General features: G+C 35.6%; 1 protein-coding gene across 1 annotated transcript in view; it reads left to right on the top strand.

Moving 5' to 3' along the window:
• Sirt1 (NAD-dependent protein deacetylase sirtuin-1) overlaps positions 1 to 21,511 on the top strand; it is a 132,448-nt gene that overhangs the window by 66,069 nt on the left and 44,868 nt on the right. Inside the window, exon 5 of the mRNA XM_090409048.1 lies at positions 2,068 to 2,220. Coding sequence (XP_090265174.1) covers positions 2,068 to 2,220 — 153 coding nt within the window. The remainder of the gene's footprint in view (positions 1 to 2,067; positions 2,221 to 21,511) is intronic.

The raw sequence follows: 21,511 nt of genomic DNA, 5'->3' as shown, positions 1-21,511 counted from the left end.
TGTAGATTGTATTCCCCAAGAGGGTTTCAAAAGTAAAAAAAGATGATAAATATATAGTGTCCAGGAAATTCAAGCATTTGTACAACAGAGTTCACAAACGAACTCTCTTTACTACTAATAAATTTGTATTAAATTTTTCTAACTATAATTGTACTGAAATGGCTTCAATTCTAAGCAAAGACTTTAACTACTATTCTATTACTCCAAGATGCAATTCAAAAGTTGATATGGCATTGCTGCATTAGAGAAAAAAAAACAAAGTTGACATGATAATGATGAAATCATTATACTTAAAGCAAACAAAGAAAATTCAGCAGTCATTTTAAACAGTATGGATTATGACAACAAACTTACATCTGTGTTATCAGAATCTTCCACTTATTAAGAAATTGGCAAGCATCCACTTGCCTTACTTAGAGGAGAAAACTTTCTATTTCTTCAGATTGTAGTCTTCCATGATCATTTGCTCACATGACACACTAAGTAGAAGTCAAGGTGTTATATTTCATGACATGTGGAAGTCATTAATTAGTGTATTTAACTCTATTTTTGAGATACACTTGTGACATGAAATTAAGAATTATCAACACTTTAGCACAAAAATATTTTAATATTTACCAAATATTTCAGTCTGATAATCCAGATAACACACTAAGTTTTTGTTTTGTTTTTTTCAATTGAGACCTTCTAATTCTTACGTTAGTCTAATGTTATCTCTAATTGAATTTATAAATTAAGATTGTTGTATGAAATTGTGAATTGATGCCTATAATTTATTCATCAATCTGATGAAATTTACCTCTTTTTGGTGCTTAGCAATGTAACACATCACGTGGCCCATTCTACTTTTGAATGATCAATTGTTTGTATTCCACCTTGTAAAAACTGTTCCTATCAAGCCACTGATGATAGTCTGTTAATTTCAGACTGAAATATTTGGCAAATATTAAAATTTTCTTGTTCTAGCGTGTTGATAATTCTTAGTGTATTTAACATTTTCATCCTCTCTTATGCCAGCCATCACATATAGAGTTTCCACAACTATGTGTGGACTATGCATGATGTGCTTAATATGATTAAATTGTCAATCCAGTATTTTCGAGTTTATAGTAATAATGACTGTTGGAAACAGAGTATTTTTGTTCATGTTAATTATCTTCCTGAAGATGCTATCAGCCATAAAGACAGTGAAATGTGTCTGATTAATCATTCATAGTTGATATAAACTACTCATTTAAGTACTTTTAAAAAATCTCCATTATTTTAAGGATAATTGAAAATTTTAATTCTTCCCCACTATACTATATAATATAATGGTATTCTCTATTAATTTAACAAAATTTTGCTAAAAATCATAAAATGTAAAATATCTTGCTAAGTCAAATTTTGCATGTTAATTTTAAATGAATTGATTATATATTTAAAGCCTGTTAATTGACTCCTAAAATCTTATTAGGAACATAAATATTTGAAAGAATTATTAGTGAAACCAAAGATAAAAATGTAGACATGATTTCATATATAATAAATAAAAAACCTAGAAGCTATTTCCTGTTAATATAGTTCTCCTTTCTGCAGAAGCTGACCATATTAATAAGAAGGGAGAGGAAGTGCAGAACTACTAAGTGATAAGTGATTCCCCTCCCCTCTCCTTTTGATGAATTTCATACTTTAAAAAAAAGTGTAAAGGATGTGTGCTATGCTATTCCAACATGATTTAGATCACATCTAGTCCCTCAGAAACGTGTGCTTTCTTTCACAAAGTAGACAAATCTGATAGTGAAATATATAGTTGACAGACAAAATACAATTGCTTTGTATCCATACCTTATAGCATAAATTTGTGATAGAATTGACTATCACATAATTTCTCTCTCTCTAGAGATATCAAAAACCATCATACTGAGTATTTTACAGCTGATGTTTGTATGAATTACTTAATATTGTTTGGCAGTTGCTTTACTACTTTAATTTAATCCTTCAGTGTGAATATATATACATTGCTCCATTGTTTTATATAATTATCCCATATTAATATAATAGTGCTAAATGTTTTTTTGAACAAAGGTTTCAGTCTCCTGTGGTATACCTGATTTTCGCTCAAGAAATGGTATTTATGCACGGCTCAGAAAAGATTATCCAAATCTCCCAGATCCTCAGTCCATGTTTGACATCAGATATTTTAAAAAGGATCCTAGGCCATTCTTTAAATTTGCAAAGGTTAGTATGGAAGTTTTTATAGATATTTTTAATAATAAAAAAATCTTATATACAAAAGATCGACAGACATTAATTTTTACTGCTTTCCCTGCATTCAGGCAAAGAGTTTACGTACGCATGAATTGCTAAGTAGAAGAATTACAAGATTGAAGAAAACAGTAAATTATCAATTTTAGGATCATTGCTCATTTTGCAGGAAAATCACGTGTGTGTGTGTGTGTGTGTGTGTGTGTGTGTGTGTGTGTGTGTGTGTGTGTGTGTGTGTGTGTGTGTGTGTGTGTGTGTGTAATATTGCTCTTAGGTTGGAAACAGGATTGTAATATTGTCATGCTCAGCCAAGAATTGATATCATATTAATATCAGTGATGCTTGTGAGGAATATGCCCTCTCACCTTTTGTTTGAAGTACGAAAACAGATGGTCAGCTACTTCTCTCAGTGAAGGTATCATGCTATCTGTTCATGTGTCAAAGATAAAAGCTGTATATATTACTGCTTTCACATTGATAGAGTTAGTGAAACCAAAGATAAAAATGTAGACATGATTTCATATATAATAAATAAAAAATCTAGAAGCTATTTCCTGTTAATATAGTTCTCCTTTCTGCAGAAGCTGACCATATTAATAAGAAGGGAGAGGAAGTGCAGAACTACTAGGTGATAAGTGATTCCCCTCCCCTCTCCTTTTGATGAATTTCATACTTTAAAAAAAAGTGTAAAGGATGTGTGCTATGTTATTCCAACATGATGAAGAAAATATTGATTGATTCTGCCAGAGAGGCATGTGGTGAGGTTGTCTGCAAGGATAAAAAAATCAGAACTCCCTGGTGGACACAGGAAGTTAAAGAGGCAGTGAAGGAAAAGAAGAAAGCATATCAAAAGTTCCTGTCAAATAAGTCAGCTTGTGCTCTTAGAGAATATACAGACAAATGCAAGAATGCTAAATATTGTGTAAAACTAGCTAAACAAAAGTCATGGGAGGACTTTGGCAACAATATAGAAAATAAATATCAAGAAGGTGGCAAAATATTCTGGAGGTTGTTAAAGAAGCTTAGGAATGGAGGAAAGAGTGCTGTAAAAGGAGTTAGAGATGATAAAGGTGACATGAAAACGGGAGAAAAAGATATCCTTGAAGTGTGGAGTAATTACTTTGAAAAACTGCTAAATGAAACAAGCAGTGATGACAGGACAGTGGTAAAAACACTGACCAGGCATGCAGTCAAGAAATCATATCCATACTTGAAGTAGAAAAAGCCATCAAAGGCGTGAAATGTGGAAAGGCAGTAGGAGTAGATGATATTCGACCAGAAATGCTGAAGTATGGTGGGATAAGAGTCTTACAGTGGCTGCACTGCATAGTTCAGAAAGCTTGGACAGAGGGACGAATTCCTGATGATTGGAGTAGAGCTCTCATAGTAAAAAGGGAAATAAAACTGAATGTGAGAATTACAAAGGTATTTCTCTACTGAGTGTTCCTAGAAAGATCTATGCAAGTATTCTTGAGAAAAGGTTGAGAAGAATTGTGGAAGAAAAGCTTGGTGAAGAACAAGCTGGATTCAGGCCAAATAGAGGCTATCAGGATCAGATCTTCACTTTACGACAAATAGTCGAGAAAGCATGGGAATATAACAAAGATCTGTATTTAAGTTTTGTCGATTTGGAAAAGGCATATGACAAGGTGCCAAGAGAGATGCTATTCAATGCGCTGCAGTTATATGGTGTTAATGGGGCATTATATCAAGCAATACTTAGTCTTTATTTGAGTTGTAAGTCAGCAGTTAGAATTGAAGGAAGTACAGGAAGATGGTTTAATGTTAAATCTGGTGTGAGACAAGGATGTACATTATCCCCTCTGTAATTCATTATCTATATGGATCACATTATGAAGGAAAGTGGTATTAAACATGATATCAAAATTGGAGATGTTAATGTCAGCTCTGCTTTATGCGGACGATGTTATACTTCTAAATAAATCCGCTACAAGTCTGCAATATTCTCTGACTAAATTGAATAACTGTTGTAATAGATATGGTATGAAGGTCAGCAATAAAAAGACAATGAAAATAGGCAGAATCATTGAAAATGTCAACTGTGTTGTGAATGGAGAACCAGTGGAACAAGTAAAAGATTTCAGCTACTTAGGCACGAATTTTAGTAAAGATAGTAAATTAAATATAGAAATAGACAACAGAATCAGTAAAGCTGGTGTGATTGGAAGTCAATTAAATAAATTAAAATGAATAGGAGAAAAATTAGTCGTAACATTAAATTAGCTGTGTAAAAGACAGTGTTCAAACCAGTTTTAACTTATGGATCTGAGAGCTGGGTCAGAAGTAAAACACTTGACCAAAGTCTAGAGACCGCAGATATGAGAGTCCTGAGAAAGATTATAGGCATGAACAGATGGCATCAATGGCAATATCATATTAAAAACAAGGATATTATGAAAAAACTTGACATTGTCAGCATCCAGGAATGCGTTAGCAGAGCTAATCTCAGGTGGTATGGTCACTTAAACAGAATGGGCGAGGAAAGATTAGCAAAACAAGAGTTCTCTGCCAGGTTGGCAGCAAAACGACCCAGAGGAAGACCAAGATATAGGTGGATTGATACAGTAAAAAAGTGCCTTAGACGATAGAAATATAAGATCTGATAATGTTGGAGTCTTGACAAGTAACAGACTGATTTGGAGGAAAATTGTAGATAGGAAGTTAGTAATGATGTAATTTTTTTCATGTGGTACTATCATATCCTGTACACCTCTTGAGGGTACATGGCAGGAGTTTGATGATGACATTGATGAAGAGATAATTGCAGATAATTGATTAAATTGTATGTCGGCATCAGGCTTAGTGGCTCTACTCTTGATAAGGTAGATCTTAATTAATGGATGTTTGCTAACATGATGATGAAGACAGATAGGTAGATAAAAATAGATAAATCATTATTTGAGTAGTAAATTTCCTACATAGTGGTATGTTTACATTTTTATTTTTTTATGTTCTTTTATGCTTGCCTAGTATGAAAATCTTAACAGAATCTCCATAGCTCAGTCAGTATTCACAATGCCCCACCACAATATTCAACTTTGATACCTGTCTGTCAGCTAACCTCTTTATCAAAACCATAAAGATAAAGATTTTTATATAACCTTCTCTGTCCTCTCATAGGCCACTCAGTCTCATCAATTAAAAATTCCACAGATCATGCAAAAGTAAAAGACATCCAATTGTTGGAAACTGACATGCTAATTAGCTTCGATATTGTCTCCCTCTTCACTAATACTCCCCATAAGGAAACAATAGACTTGCTAACTCAAAAATTTCCATCCGATATTGTCAAACTATTGAAATTTGTTATTACATCTGGATACTTCACTTAAAAAAAGAAAATTTACAAGTAAGAGGAAGGAACAGCAATGGGGTCTTCCTTATCACCAAACTTAGCCAACCTTTTTCCAGAGCACCTGGAATAAAAAATTTTCATGTTTATCCTAAACCAAAAATCTGTCTGGGGTTATTCTAAACAAGAACTACACTTGTTTCTAGATAAAATCAACCTCCTTCATCCTTGCATCAAATTCACCCTAGGAAAAAAATCTCCTTCCTGGATGTACACATCCAAAGAAAAGAAGATGGTTCTATCTCCACTTCTGTCTATCGTATGCTGACTTTTTCAGGATGCTACATTCACAATTCTTCAGCTCATCATCCATCTCAAAAATTTGGCATCATTAATTCATTAGCACACAGATTCTGCTCCTCCAAAGAATCTTTAAAGAAAGAATTGGAAATAATCAAAAATACAGCCATACAAAATGGATACAATCCGAAAACAACTCAAAAAATCATCAGCCACTTCCCATACATCAACCTAGACAAGAACAAACCCGTAAGATTCTCGTACCTTATATCAAAGGCATCTCTGAACATCTTTCAAAAATTATGAAGAAATATAAATTGGCTGCTACCTACAAACCAATCAACGAAATCTACAATTGGTTACCCTCTCCTAAAGACAAACTCTCTCACCTTTAATGCTACATGGAATGTACAAGGGCCCATGCTCCTGTAAATTGTCCTACTATGGACAGACAGATAGATCCATTAGCAAACACATTTCAGAACATCAAGACCATATCCGTCTTATCAAACCACAGAAATCTGACCTCGCACAACACGGAATTGAAAACCCAAACCATAGGATCCATTGGAAGAAGACTAAACTTCTATATAGATCTTCGTATAAACATGAACGTTTATATAAAGAAAGTGCTGAAGCCCTACATCATAGACCTAATTTGAACCATAATGATGTTCTTACTATCGCTAAAGTCTGGGAAATTCTCATTCTAAATTGTGTAAAATAATATTTATATATGGCCTCGCCTACTCCCCGTATACGGGAATAAAAAGGCGTTAGCTGATTTTTTTTTTTTTTTTTTTTTTTTATATATTTGAATGTAATTCTACAACACGTTACTGCACACATAGAGGGATTCCATTGTATGCATGCGCCCCTAATTGTAATTCCTAGTATTGTTTGAATTAACTGTACTGAAGATGTCATATGATATTTAGGATGAAATATTTACTTATTAAAAAATCTTACTACTGTGGCTACATGTGTATGAGCTTCTGACACAAAGATACTACCTACCTTCAATAAAATTATTTTTTCACATTCATTCTTTCTTTTCAGGACATGGACTGGTTATTACTAACACCATGTTCCAACATAAAAATGTGCACAAATTCACATGGAGAGAAGAGGCAAGGAATAAGAAAAGTCTCATTGACTATGTTATTGTTGATAGTGATGTTTTCTCCCTGGTGCAGGACACCAGAGTGTACAGAGGATTTGAAATTGGAAGTGATCACTATTTAGTCTTGAGCAGGATAAAATTGAATTTCATATTGAAAAGAATAACATCTAAGGAAGTTTTAAAGCGAATAAAAGTTGAGCAGCTCTCAGATGTGAACTGTAGACTAAAATACACAAAGATTATTCAAGAAAAAATGAAAGAGTTTGAGAACAGGAATCAAACCTTGGAGATTCAGTGGCAAACCTTGAAGAAAGCCCTGATTGATTCAGCTAGAGAGGCATGTGGTGAAGTTGTCTACAAGGATAGAAAAATTAGAACTCCATGGTGGACACAGGAAGTTAAAGAGGCAGTGAAAGAAAAGAAGAAAGCATATCAAAAGTTCCTTGCAAATAAGTCAGCTTGTGCTCTTAGAGAATATAGAGACAAATGTAAGAAAGCTAAACACTTAGTAAAACTATTTAAACAAAAGTCATGGGAGGACTTTGGCAAGAATAGAAAATAAATATCAAGAAGGTGGTAAGATATTCTGGAGGTTGTTGAAGAAGCTTAGAAATGGAGGAAAGGGTGTTGTAAAAGGAGTTAGAGATGATAAAGGTGACATGAAAATGGGAGAAAACGATATCCTTGTAGTATGGAGTAATTACTTTGAAAAATTGGTAAATAAAACAAGCAGTGATAGCACTGTGGTAAAAAACACTCAACGGGCATACAGTCAGGAATACATATCCATACTTGAAGTAGAAAAAGCCATCAAAGGTTTGAAATGTGGAAAGGCAGTAAGAGTAGAATGATATTCGGCCAGAAATGCTGAAGTATGGTGGTATAAGACTCTTTCAGTGGCTGCACTGCATAGTTCAGAAAGCCTGGACAGAGGGACGAATTCCCGATGATTGGAGTAGAGCTCTCATAGTACCCATATATCAAAAGGGAAATAAAACTGAATGTGAAAATTGCAGAGACATTTCATTACTGAGTGTTCCTGGTAAGATATATGTAAGTATACTTGAGAAACGGTTCAGAAGAATTGGGGAAGAAAAGTTTGTGAAGAACAAGCTGGATTCAGGCCAAATAGAGACTGTCAGGATCAGATCTTCACTTTACAACAAATAGTTGAGAAAGCATGGGAATATAACAAAGATCCTGGAAAAGGCATATGATAAGATTCCAAGAGAGAGAAGCTATTCAAACACTACAGTTATATGGTGTCAGTGAGGCATTGTATCAAGCAATACTTAGTCTTTATTTGAGTTGTAAGTCAGCAGTTAGAATTGAAGGAAGTACAGGAAGATGGTTTAATGTTAAATCTGGTGTTAGACAAGGATGTACATTATCCCCTCTGTTATTCATTATCTATATGGATCATATTATGAAGGAAAGTGGAATTAAACATGATATCAAAATTGGAGATGTTAATGTCAGCTCTTTGCTTTATGCAGACAATGTTATACTTCTAAATAAATCCGCTACAAGTCTGCAAAATTCCCTGACTAAATTGAATAACTGTTGTAATAGATATAGTATGAAGGTCAGCAATAAAAAGACAAAAACAATGAAAATAGGTACATGGCAGGAATTTGATGATGATGATGAATTTCTTTTATTGCAGTATAATGATAAAATTATTTTGGTTTGCCTTTAGTTTAGACAGCCAATTTCTTTTTGTACTCCAATTTAGCATCCCATAAAATACTTGTAACTTTCCTGTGCCATATGTATTTCATAACTCCTCTCATATTCTATCCACATCATCTTCTTATGGATCCTTTGCCTAATAAGGTTGCACATCCATTTCACTCCTGCTTTGTTTGTTCTTTGAATGCTGAGGACACGTTCAGATACATTCTGATGTCGTTCCCATTCAGTACCATACCATGAAATTAAAGATGGTATTCTCCTGAGTTGTTCATAATTTCCAGCTTTGTAGTTCAGCATGTTACCTGGCCTAATTGGAGCATCTACATAAATAGCTGCTTTCCAGAAAGGTACAGCATAATCACTGTCACATAACTGGTGGTAAAATAGTCATATTCTTAACTGATTCTCCTTCTGACATTATGATCATGTCTCACACTCTTTCATCTTGAGTTCCTTTTCTCATTTGCTGCTTGAGGAAGTTCTCACAAAAAAGTTGAATAAATTCTCTTTTCATTGTTATCATGAGTTTCCCCTGTCTGGCAAGTCAGTGTTTGGTTAATTTAAGTCACCCATAATGATTACTTGCTTAGTACCTATCAAGGTAATTTGCACTGCATTTTATCACCCCCCCCCCCAGCAACTGAACCATCAGGTCTGTAAGAACATCTCACCATATATTTCATCTTATTTGCTTCCTCCTCACACCAAATAGCCTCAAGCTTACTGCTATGTGGACCATTATTACTATTATTGCTTTTATATATTTCTACCCTAACCGGACTCAAATCGTCAGACATCATTAGCAATACTCCCCCTCTTCTCCTATCTGTTCTGTCCTTACTAAAATTACTATACCCTTTACATTGATCCCATTTAATTCATGACTGTGATAACCAGGTTTTACTAATGCCAACAGTCTTAAATCGCAATGTATTCACCAAAGCAACAAACTCATCTCTTTCTTCCTGATGCTCCTGGAATTTTTGTATAGACATAAGTTACCACCAGATTTTTTCTTATACTTACATCTGCAGTCTACTAGATCCAGTTGGGCAATTTCTCTTTTCCCTTTACAAATGCACTCAAAAAAGTCAGAAACCAAAGTATCAGGAACCTCAATTATCGCGAGTCTCGATTTATTGCGGTTTATAGTTTGATACCAAAATTCCAATCATTGTGCTGCAAATTCGAATTATCGCAGCCGCGAGATGTAGCTCACTACATATTCAACCAGTTCGAGTCGCCACTCTCCAGGTATCGCTCTCTTGTAGTGCTTTGTTTTTATCCGACGGCACCTTCTTACCAGTAACTATCCTCCCTTGCCTGAAGTACATGTGGATATTTATTTCTCTTGTTATTTACCCCTATAATGAATGCTAAAAGAAACAAGAATGATTTCAAGTCTACAGCTATCAAGAAGAAACGTAGAGTGATCAGCTTAGGAGATAAGTTGCATATGATAAATAAGTATGAAGCAGGCATAACCAAAGCCAAATTGCAAGCGAGTCTAAATGAATCAACTGTTCGCCATATTTTAGACCACGCTGCACACTATAAGCAACTAGGACAAAGTGCATCGACCTCATCTGTGTCCCAAACTACGAGAAACAGAAGCCTTCTTATGATTGAATTGGAAACACTATTGTCAGTGTGGATAGAAGATTGTAACCAAAAGAGAATTCCTCTTAGTCAAATGACTATAAAAACAAAAGCATTGAATTTGTTTGAAACTTTAAAAAGAAAACAATTAGAAAGTGAAAATGATTCGCCGTCAGTAGTGGAAGAAACTTTCTCTGCAAGTTCAGGGTGGTTTGATTGGTTCAAAAAGCGATCGAGCATTCATAGTGTTCGTGTACAAGGTGAAATTGCAAGTGCCGATGAAAAAGCAGCAGCTAGTTTTCCTGGTGAATTGCAACAGATCATTGAAGAAGGAAATTATACCGATGATCAGATATTTAATGCTGATGAAACAGTCTTATTATGGGAAAAAATGCCCACTAAAACATTTTTAGCAAAAAATGAAAAATCACATCCTGGCTACAAGGTTTCGAAGAAGCGTGTAACACTTTTACTATGTGGCAATGCTTCTGGAGATTACAAGATGAAGCCTCTCGTTATTTATCGTTCACAAAATCCTCACCTGCTTAGAAGTTTAGATAAAAATTTTCTCCCTGTTCATTGGAGATCCAATAGAAAAACTTGGATGACAAAAACTATTTTTGAGGATTGGTTTAAAAACTGTTTTTGTCCTCAAGCTGAAAGGTACTGCAAGTCATTAAATCTTGATTTTAAAATCTTGTTGATATTAGATAATGCACCTAGTCATCCAACAGCACTGAATGATTTGTGCGAAAATGTAAAAGTTATTTATTTACCACCTAATACCACTTCCATCATTCAGCCAATGGATCAAGGTGTAATCTCATCCTTTAAGGCATATTACCTACGAAGAACTTTTTCACAAGCAATAGAAAAGACTACAGGAGATGAAGCTATGAATTTGACAGAATGCTGGAAGGCATTCAATATCAAAAATTGCATTGAAAATGTCAAGGAATGTGAAGTAACGTCCTTCAACCTGAGAGTGGCATGGCAAAATATTATTCCTCATTGTGCAAATGATTTTAAAGGATTTGAAAATGAAGTAACCCGTGTTATCAATGACATAACCTGAGCTTGGCTTCGATCTAGGACTAAAAGAAATTGAAAAAGGTGATGTTCAGGACCTGCTTCAGTCACATGATAAGGAGCTGGATGATGAAGACCTCGAGAGAGAACGTGCTTACGGTGCTCAAATCGATGATAATGACGAACAATTTGACTTGGCACCGAAGGAATTTACCCTCAAAGAAATGAACGAAATGTTTAGAATTGCTGAAAATTTTAAAGAAAAAATCTTGAATGGTGATCCTAATCTCAAGTGATCACTGAAAGTTCGGCAGAAAATTGAAAATTCCATCTGTTGCTACCGAGTTTTATACGAAGAAAAAAGAAAGAAAAATTCCACCAGACAATTCTACACCAATTTTTATCCAAGAAAGAATAATTGTATGTACTGTGTGTACTTCTTATATATAAATAAAGATTAAAGAATAATCTTGTTTTTCTTAATGAACCTTCATTTTCTACTTAACGCATTTCTTTTTTAGTTGATATATAAAATTTAATTAATAGATTTGAAAAATCCTTGGCATTGATCACCCATTTTACACGCATTATTTATCCTGATTATTGCGGTATTTTTCATGGCTACAATAACTGCGATAATCGAGGTATTCCTGTATTTCCACTCCTTTGCCAGATATAATCATGCTTAATGACACAGCTAAACTTCCATGTACACATTCTCCCATGAAGATCTAGTTCGCTGGCTGTCTGCATTAGGTCTCACCCAATAAGTAATTTCTCAAGACTTCTGATGTTATCAATTCAAGGGCAGTTCATTCCTCTTATACAAGTCTGTTCTACCATCACATTCATATCCATTTCTTCTAACATTGCCTGCACATTGAATCATTTGCTATCATAGCCCTCCTCAACTTGATACTGTGATGTCTCTGTAAAAAAAAACTAACAATTTTCATTTCAATTTTTATCTCATTTTTCTTTCTCTCTTCTTCTAACAGTCCCTTCTTATCCTCTCTTCTACTATATTTGTTGCTACTAATATCATTTCCAACAAGCAGTACCATCTCTTTTTACTTTTCTGTTTCTCTGTTACATTTTTCCCATTTCCCATCTTTAATTTTTTCCCCTATTACTATTCCTGAATTACTAGCCAAAAAAGGTGAGAACCAAAAAAAAAAACATGTCTGGCTTTCTTATCTTTACTATTAATTTGGGCTGTTGCACCAGTTTTTCTCTTAATTTTTTTTATATATTTACCAAAAATATTTTTTAAAAAATGAATAATTATTCATTTTTTAAAAAATAAAAGCTCTATAACTTAGAGGAGACCTACACATAGCCTTTAAAGGAATGCGGAGAACCAACCAGGGCTTCTCACCTAATGTCCAATCCTCACCTTCTCATGGTGCACCCTGTTGGGTATCTACTTGGATACTGAACGAACGAGAATGGGCTGGCAATTTGTGATTTAGCCGACCAAATTGTATTCTTATTGGCTTAAACCAAAATATAAAATGATGGTACATGACAAAATTTCATATCGGCTGGGGCATCACCAGGTAAACAAGGCCCCTGTTGTTTTCGCCAGGGAATCAGTGCGAACAGCGAAAAGTCAGCTACTGTAACAAATCTGAAAATACACCCGAACTCAACATCACCAGAGTTAAAGATCGGTACAATCAACATAAGAAGCCAGAATGGCAAAAAATGGAGATAGCTGAAGAATTAGATAAGTACCAGATCGACATTATAAGGGTGACTGAAACAAAAAAGACCAAAACTGGTGAGATCTTTCTGAGCAATAAATAAAAAATGTTATATTCAGGCAATGACAATCAAGGAAAAGAAGGAGTAGCCATAGTATTCAACACAAAATACGAGGCTAATCTTCTTGAATGGCAGTCAGTCTCAAGTAGAGTAATGTGGGCAAATATGAGAATGGGGAACTGGACAATGAGACTTATTTGTGCCTATGGTCCCACAGAAGGTTCTACTAAGGTAGAAGTGGAGGAATTTTTTGAGGCTTTAGAAAAAGCAACTGACACAATGAAAAAGGAAAAGTTGGTCCTTGTTGGGGATCTAAATAGCAGAGTAGGAAATGATTGTGAGACATAGAAAAATATTTTGGGAAAATTTGGAGAAAAGAGAAAAGCTAATAATAATGTATATTATTTCTGGGAAAACTCCCATGTTACTCCTCATTATAAACTATTATAATACAGCTATATTGCCTGCTTCAGTTTAGGAGTGCCCCTGTTTAAATGTCATTGGCTATTTACTCATGGGTTCTTAGGGCATTATGAGTGTAGATGTACTAAAAAGTATATGTAGCTTAAGGAATAGAAATTGCACATACCTTTTTCTGGGTGTTGTGGCTTTTCCTCTGTCTGCGATGTCGAGAACTGCAGAGTGTGTGTGGTGTGGGGGGGGGGTAGGCAGTTTGGTAGAATAAGTTAGAAAAAACCCGGGTTTTTTTCTTAATATATATTACATATACTTTTATATAGGGTGGGGAAAAGGTGAAAGGGTTAATTTTTTAAAATAAGGAGGGGGAAGGGGAAAGGTGGTTGACGGGGTGTGGACCGTTTCGACTATTCGTGGTCATCATCGGAACATATTGGGAAAGTGGAAGCTATGTCAGGTCGGGTGGGTGCTTCAGAGGTGTTTGTGTTGTCTCCTATTGGTCGGGATTGTGACCTCAATTTAATGTTGTGAAGCTTCCAAACCTCGGAGATTATGTAGGGCCTGTGTACGTTGATCGAGTTCGCGTCACACTTTATAGCTATTGTTTCCGATATTCTGAGCATTGTTTCATTGTCTTGTCTGTCTATTATGATGGTCTTGTCTATCTGCGGGGTGTGTTTTTGTTCAAGGGCGTGAACAGCTATTTCCGTTTTTCCTGTGCTTTGTATACGATTTTTCTTTTTAATGTTGCGTTTTTTAGTGTTTAAATGTTCTGGAATAGGGATGTTACAGTCACGGAAGTGTTCTTGTAGTCTTGCCCATAAAGACCTGATGGTGGAACCTGTGTAGGTGATGTCACAGTCTTTTTGGCAGGGAAATTTATAGACTACATTGTGCTGTTCAAATATATCTTCTTGTGTGTGAGGTTTGGTGGATTTTAGGAGGTTAGCCAGTTTTTGGCTTGTGGTGAATACCAGTTTGTAGTCAGTATGTTTGAAGATGTATTTATAGGCTTTGTATGTGTTTTGGGTGTATGGTAGTTTGATAATTTTTTGTGTAGGGAAGTTCGTTTTGGTACTTGGGTTGTTTTGGCGTTTTTTTGCCGTCTTGTTTGCGTAGTTAATCAGTTGTGTAGGATAGTTACGATTTAAGAAGATCTGTGTTAGTTTTTTTATTTCAGCGTTTAGACTATTTTGATTGGTTGAAAATTTGTGAGCATTTATGAATTGTGATAAGATGACGGATTTTTTAACAGAATACGGATGGTATGAGTGAAAATGGAGGTAGTTTCCGATGTGTGAGGGTTTTTGGTATATTTTCGTGGCTATTTTGTTGTGTGTTCTGGTTAATGTCAAGTTTAAGAAGTTGATGGATTTGTTCTGTTCGGTTTCTGTGGTGAATTTTAACCTGTTGCTGTAGCTGTTTAGGGATGTTTTTAAGGTGGTGATGTGTGTGGGATTTCCAATGCACAGAATATCGTCCACGTATCTGCCATAGAAGGTGATGCCGGGGGGAAGGGAAGGGTGGAGTAGAAGTGATTCTATATGTGCCAGGAATAATTCCGCTAGTTGTCCACTGATGTTTTGGCCCATGGGGAGTCCAAAGATTTGTATGTACATGTTGTTGTTGAACTTGAAGAAGTTTGCCGAGATTACTAGTTTTATTAAGTTAATAATGTCAATGGGCGTTAGTTTAGTACGAGAGTGTAGGGTGTGGTCTTCTGTGAGTAGTGTGTGTACGATGTCTAAAGTTCTGGGGATGTCCACGTTAGTGTATAAAGAAGCCGCATCTAAAGAAGTGAGGATGTCTTCTTGGGATAGGGTTAAGTCTTTTATTTTATTGAAAAGGTCGTCCGTGTTTTTTATCGTGAAGTTTGACGTTGTAGTTAGTGGTTTGAGGAGTTTCGCTACGAATTTTGCTAAAGGGGCTGTGGTGGTATTTTTGTAGGAGACTATTGGTCTCATCGGGTACCCGTCTTTGTGGGTTTTTATTTGTCCGAACATACAAGGGGTGCGCGTGGTGCGGGGGATTGTGTTTTTCAGTGTGGTTTTGTCAATTTTATTTTCATTTTTTAGGATGTGTAGGGTATCGTTGATTTGTTTTATGAGGTCGGAGGTGGGGTCAATTTGTATTTTTCGGTAGGTGTGTGGGTCGGTTAAGATGGCTGTTATCTTGTTGTGGTAATCGGCTTGGTTTGTGATGACTACGGTGTCCCCTTTGTCCGCTTTATTGATAATAATGTTCGGGTTCTTCTTTAGGGATAGAAGGGCTTCTTGTAGGTTGGGGGTGATGTTGGGTTTAATTATTATTTTACTGTTTATGATGTTGTTAATTTTGTGGAATATAATTTCTTTGTTAGGGTCATACTCTAATTTCGCTTGCATTTCGGTAATGATGTCTCTGTTTTGTATGTATTTTGGGGAAACACCAAAGTTTAACCCTTTGTTCAGGATGGTGATTTCGTCGGGCGTGAGATTGTGGTGTGATAGATTGATAATGGAATTGTTTTTTGTGTGTTCTAAGGCGGAAATATCCGAAGGGTTGGAAGCAGCGCGATTGTTGTATTGGGTGTTTGTTAGTGTGTACCATTTCTTTGCGTGTCGATCTTCTAATAATAGCGTGTAGTCGTTGATGTGTGATTGGGTATTATCCCAAAAAACTGCCCATTCGTTAGTGGTTAGTAGCTTTTTCAATTTGTTTTTTGTTTTGTGAATGTATGAATATGCTTGTTGTTTCTTTTTAAATCTGTTGTTTATGGCTTGTTTTATGAGGGCACGGGATGCTCGGTAGCAGATTTGTTTATTTCCGTGAATTGTGCTGTTGCCGCGTACCGTCGCGAATTTTGGTGTGATGTTGTGATCGAGGCATTTTTTGAGGAATGTTATGTGTATTTTTTGAGCAGTGTATGTTAGGATGGTTTTTTGGTATGTACTTTTTGTAAAGTTTATGCACTCATTGAACATGTGACGTGCGACCATGGGGGGGTGGGGGGGGGAATTATGAGTATTGGTGTGATGTTGTGATCGAGGCATTTTTTGAGGAATGTTATTTTGGTGTGATGTTGTGATCGAGGCATTTTTTGAGGAATGTTATGTGTATTTTTTGAGCGGTGTATGTTAGGATGGTTTTTTGGTATGTACTTTTTGTAAAGTTTATGCACTCATTGAACATGTGACGTGCGACCATGACATAAGCTTATGTTGGTATGTGCGTTAGGTGAAGGCTGATTTTAATGGTGTTTGTGATCGAGGGGGGTGTGTGGGGGGGGGAATTATGAGTAGAGAGCCAATGTTAGGGGTTTTCCTATTGGTCGGGATTGTGACCTCAATTTAATGTTGTGAAGCTTCCAAACCTCGGAGATTATGTAGGGCCTGTGTACGTTGATCGAGTTCGCGTCACACTTTATAGCTATTGTTTCCGATATTCTGAGCATTGTTTCATTGTCTTGTCTGTCTATTATGATGGCCTTGTCTATCTGCGGGGTGTGTTTTTGTTCAAGGGCGTGAACAGCTATTTCCGTTTTTCCTGTGCTTTGTATACAATTTTTCTTTTTAATGTTGCGTTTTTTAGTGTTTAAATGTTCTGGAATAGGGATGTTACAGTCACGGAAGTGTTCTTGTAGTCTTGCACAATGAAGAACAGCACAATGTAGTCTATAAATTTCCCTGCCAAAAAGACTGTGACATCACCTACACAGGTTCCACCATCAGGTCTTTATGGGCAAGACTACAAGAACACTTCCGTGACTGTAACATCCCTATTCCAGAACATTTAAACACTAAAAAACGCAACATTAAAAAGAAAAATCGTATACAAAGCACAGGAAAAACGGAAATAGCTGTTCACGCCCTTGAACAAAAACACACCCCGCAGATAGACAAGGCCATCATAATAGACAGACAAGACAATGAAACAATGCTCAGAATATCGGAAACAATAGCTATAAAGTGTGACGCGAACTCGATCAACGTACACAGGCCCTACATAATCTCCGAGGTTTGGAAGCTTCACAACATTAAATTGAGGTCACAATCCCGACCAATAGGAGACAACACAAACACCTCTGAAGCACCCACCCGACCTGACATAGCTTCCACTTTCCCAATATGTTCCGATGATGACCACGAATAGTCGAAACGGTCCACACCCCGTCAACCACCTTTCCCCTTCCCCCTCCTTATTTTAAAAAATTAACCCTTTCACCTTTTCCCCACCCTATATAAAAGTATATGTACTATATATTACGAAAAAAACCCGGGTTTTTTCTAACTTATTCTACCAAACTGCCTACCCCCCCCCCCCTCCACACCACACACACACTCTGCAGTTCTCGACATCGCAGACAGAGGAAAAGCCACAACACCCAGAAAAAGGTATGTGCAATTTCTATTCCTTAAGCTACATATACTTTTTAGTACATCTACACTCATAATGCCCTAAGAACCCATGAGTAAATAGCCAATGACATTTAAACAGGGGCACTCCTAAACTGAAGCAGGCAATATAGCTGTATTATAATAGCTAATAATAATGGCAAATATCTGTTGGATTTCTGCTCAGGACACAGACTGGTTATTATTAACACCATGTTTCAACATAAAAATGTGCGCAAATTCACATGGAGACAAGAGGCAAGGAATAAGAAAAGTCTCATTGACTATGTTATTTTTGATAGTGATGTTTTCTCCCTGGTGCAGGACATCAGAATGTATAGTGGATTTGAAATTGGAAGTGATCACTATTTAGTCTTGAACAGGATAAAATTGAATTTCATATTGAAAAGAATGATATGTAAGAAAGTTTTAAAGCAAATAAAAGTTGAGCAGCTCTCAGATGTGAACTATAGACTAAAATACACAAAGATTATTCAAGAAAAAATGAAAGAGTTTGAGAACAGGAATCAAACTTTGGAGATTCAGTGGCAAACCTTGAAGAAAGCCCTGATTGATTCAGCTAGAGAGGCATGTGGTGAAGTTGTCTGCAAGGATAGAAAAATCAGAACTCCATGGTGGACACAGGAAGTTAAAGAGGCAGTGAAAGAAAAGAAGAAAGCATATCAAACGTTCCTGTCAAATAAGTCAGCTTGTGCTCTTAGAGAATACAGAGACAGATGCAAGAATGCTAAACACTGTGTAAAACTAGCTAAACAAAAGTCATGGGAGGACTTTGGCAAGAATATAGAAAATAAATATCAAGAAGGTGGCAAAATATTCTGGAGGTTGTTACAGAAGCTTAGGAATGGAGGAAAGAGTGCTGTAAAACGAGGTGATAAAGGTGACATGAAAACGGGAGAAAAAGATATCCTTGAAGTATGGAGTAATTACTTTAAAAACTGCTAAATGAAACAAGCAGTGATGACAGCACAGTGGTAAAAAACACTGACCAGGCATGCAGTCAGGAATATATATCCATACTTGAAGTAGAAAAAGCCATCAAAGGTTTGAAATGTGGAAAGGCAGCAGGAGTAGATGATATTTGGCCAGAAATGCTGAAGTATGGTGGTATAAAAGTCTTACAGTGGCTGCACTGCATAGTTCAGAAAGCCTGGACAGAGGGACGAATTCCCGATGATTGGAGTAGAGTTCTCATAGTATCCATATATAAAAAGGGAAATTAAACAGAATGTGAGAATTACAGAGGTATTTCCCTACTGAGTGTTCCTGGCAAGATCTATGCAAGTATACTTGAGAAACTGTTGAGAAGAATTGTGGAAGAAAAGCTTGGTGAAGAACAAGCTGGATTCAGACCAAATAGAGGCTGTCAGGATCAGATCTTCACTTTATGACAAATAGTCGAGAAATCATGGGAATATAACAAAGATCTGTATTTAAGTTTTGTCGATTTGGAAAAGGCATATGACAAGGTACCAAGAGAGAAGCTGTTCAATACGCTGCATTTATATGGTGTCAATGGGGCATTATATCAAGCAACTTAGTCTGTATTAGAGTTGTAAGTCAGCAGTTAGAATTGAAGGAAGTGCAGGAAGATGGTTTAATGTTAAATCTGGTCTCAGACAAGGATGTACATTATCCCCTCTGTTATTCATTATCTATATGGATCACATTATGAAGGAAAGTGGTATTACACATGATATCAAAATTGGAGATAAGTTTTAAAAGAGGTAAACCGTGAGTAGACATATCGGTACACAATAAATAACTGAAAAAACTCACGTAGAAAGATTATTTATTAGTATAATTTTCGCCTGTGTGTCACAGGCATCTTCAGTACATTAAGCTCAAAATTAAGCACTAACTGACAATTCCAAAAAGCGCCACCTAAGTAGCTGGTGTAAGATAACTAAAAAGGTCAATAACTTTCCTAAAAAAAAAAAAAAAAAAAAATTAATACAATAAAAAGTTAGGAAAGATTAGCTGATTTGTAAAGTACTATCTCCCATAAAGGTAATAGACGTAAGCCATCAGATCTGTTTAAGTTAGGAGAATGAAGTAGAGTTTCACATGTTTCTTTATAAAGGCGTTCCATGAGAAACTGACTTTTGTGAAGAACTCTTGTCTTTCTCCAATGTACTCTGTGTCTAGTGAAGATGGCATGTTCAGAAAGTCCAGACTTTTCAGGTTTAAAGTATTCAATATATGATTGGTGTTCTTCTAATCTTTCTACATGAGTTTTTTCCATTATTTATTGTGTACCAAAATTGGAGATGTTAATGTCAGCTCTTTGCTTTATGCAGACGATGTTATACTTCTAAATAAATCCGCTACAAGTCTGCAAGATTCTCTGACTAAATTGAATAACTGTTGTAATAGATATGGTATGAAGGTCAGCAATAAAAAGACAAAGACAATGAAAATAGGCAGAATCATTGAAAATGTCAACTGTGTTGTGAATGGAGAACCTGTGGAACAAGTAAAAGATTTCAGCTACTTAGGCACGAATTTTAGTAAAGATAGTAAATTAAATATAGAAATAGACAACAGAATCAGTAAAGCTGGTGTGATTGGAAGTCAATTAAATAAATTCATATGGAATAGGAGAAAAATTAGTCGTAACATTAAATTAGCTGTGTAAAAGACAGTGTTCAAACCAGTTTTAACTTATGGATCTGAGAGCTGGGTCAGAAGTAAAACACTTGACCAAAGACTAGAGACCACAGATATGAGAGTCCTGAGAAAGATTATAGGCATGAACAGATGGCATCATTGGCAATATCATATTAAAACAAGGATATTAGGAAAGAACTTGACATTGTCAACATCCAGGAATGCATTAGCAGAGCTAGTCTCAGGTGGTATGGTCACTTAAACTGAATGGGTGAAGAAAGATTGTTCTCTGCCAGGTTGGCAGCAAAACGACCCAGGGGATGACCAAGATATAGATGGATTGATACAGTACAAAGTGCCTTAGATGATAGAAATATAAGATCTGATAATGTTGGAGTCTTGACAAGTAACAGACTGATTTGGAGGAAAATTCTAGATAGGAAGTTAGTAATGATGTAATTTTTTTTCATGTAGTACTATCATATCCTGTACACCCCTTGATGGTACATGGCAGGAATTTGATGATGATGATGATGATAATTATTCATTCTCTGTAGATTTACAATCATGAGCATGGTGTGAAGCCTAAAAATGACTATCTGATTGTTTCAAGATAATTTTTATTGTGGCTATTTCTGATATGTATGCATAGCATAATAATATTGTATCTAAAATAGTCATTCAGTGCTTGAATATTATTATAGTATAGTAAATCACATCATAGAGAACATGTAATCTCAGCCACTTGATACAAGTGAATTATCAGAATTTATATTTTTTAATGCATTGAAGTTACAGCTGGAAATAAATTTCAGAATATTTCAGTAATGTGATATAAGCTTAACTGTAGTTATATTTATAGAAGTTCCTCTCTATCTAATAAAAAGACTATTTCTCTCTCTCTAGTAAAAAAAGGGATTTCCTCTCTGTCTAGTAAAAAAAAAAGATTATTTCGTTTCTTCATTTATTATTTTTATTCAATTCTATTGCTAATGTATACACAGAAAACTTATGTAT

This window comes from Typopeltis vanoorti, chromosome 19 (assembly GCF_054136105.1).
Source record: "Typopeltis vanoorti isolate ZY-2024b chromosome 19, IOZ_Tvanoo_1.0, whole genome shotgun sequence".
In the NCBI taxonomy this organism is placed as follows: domain Eukaryota; kingdom Metazoa; phylum Arthropoda; class Arachnida; order Uropygi; family Thelyphonidae; genus Typopeltis; species Typopeltis vanoorti.
The sequence above is the reverse complement of the archived record's forward strand: the minus strand, read 5'-3'. Positions and strand labels throughout refer to the sequence as shown.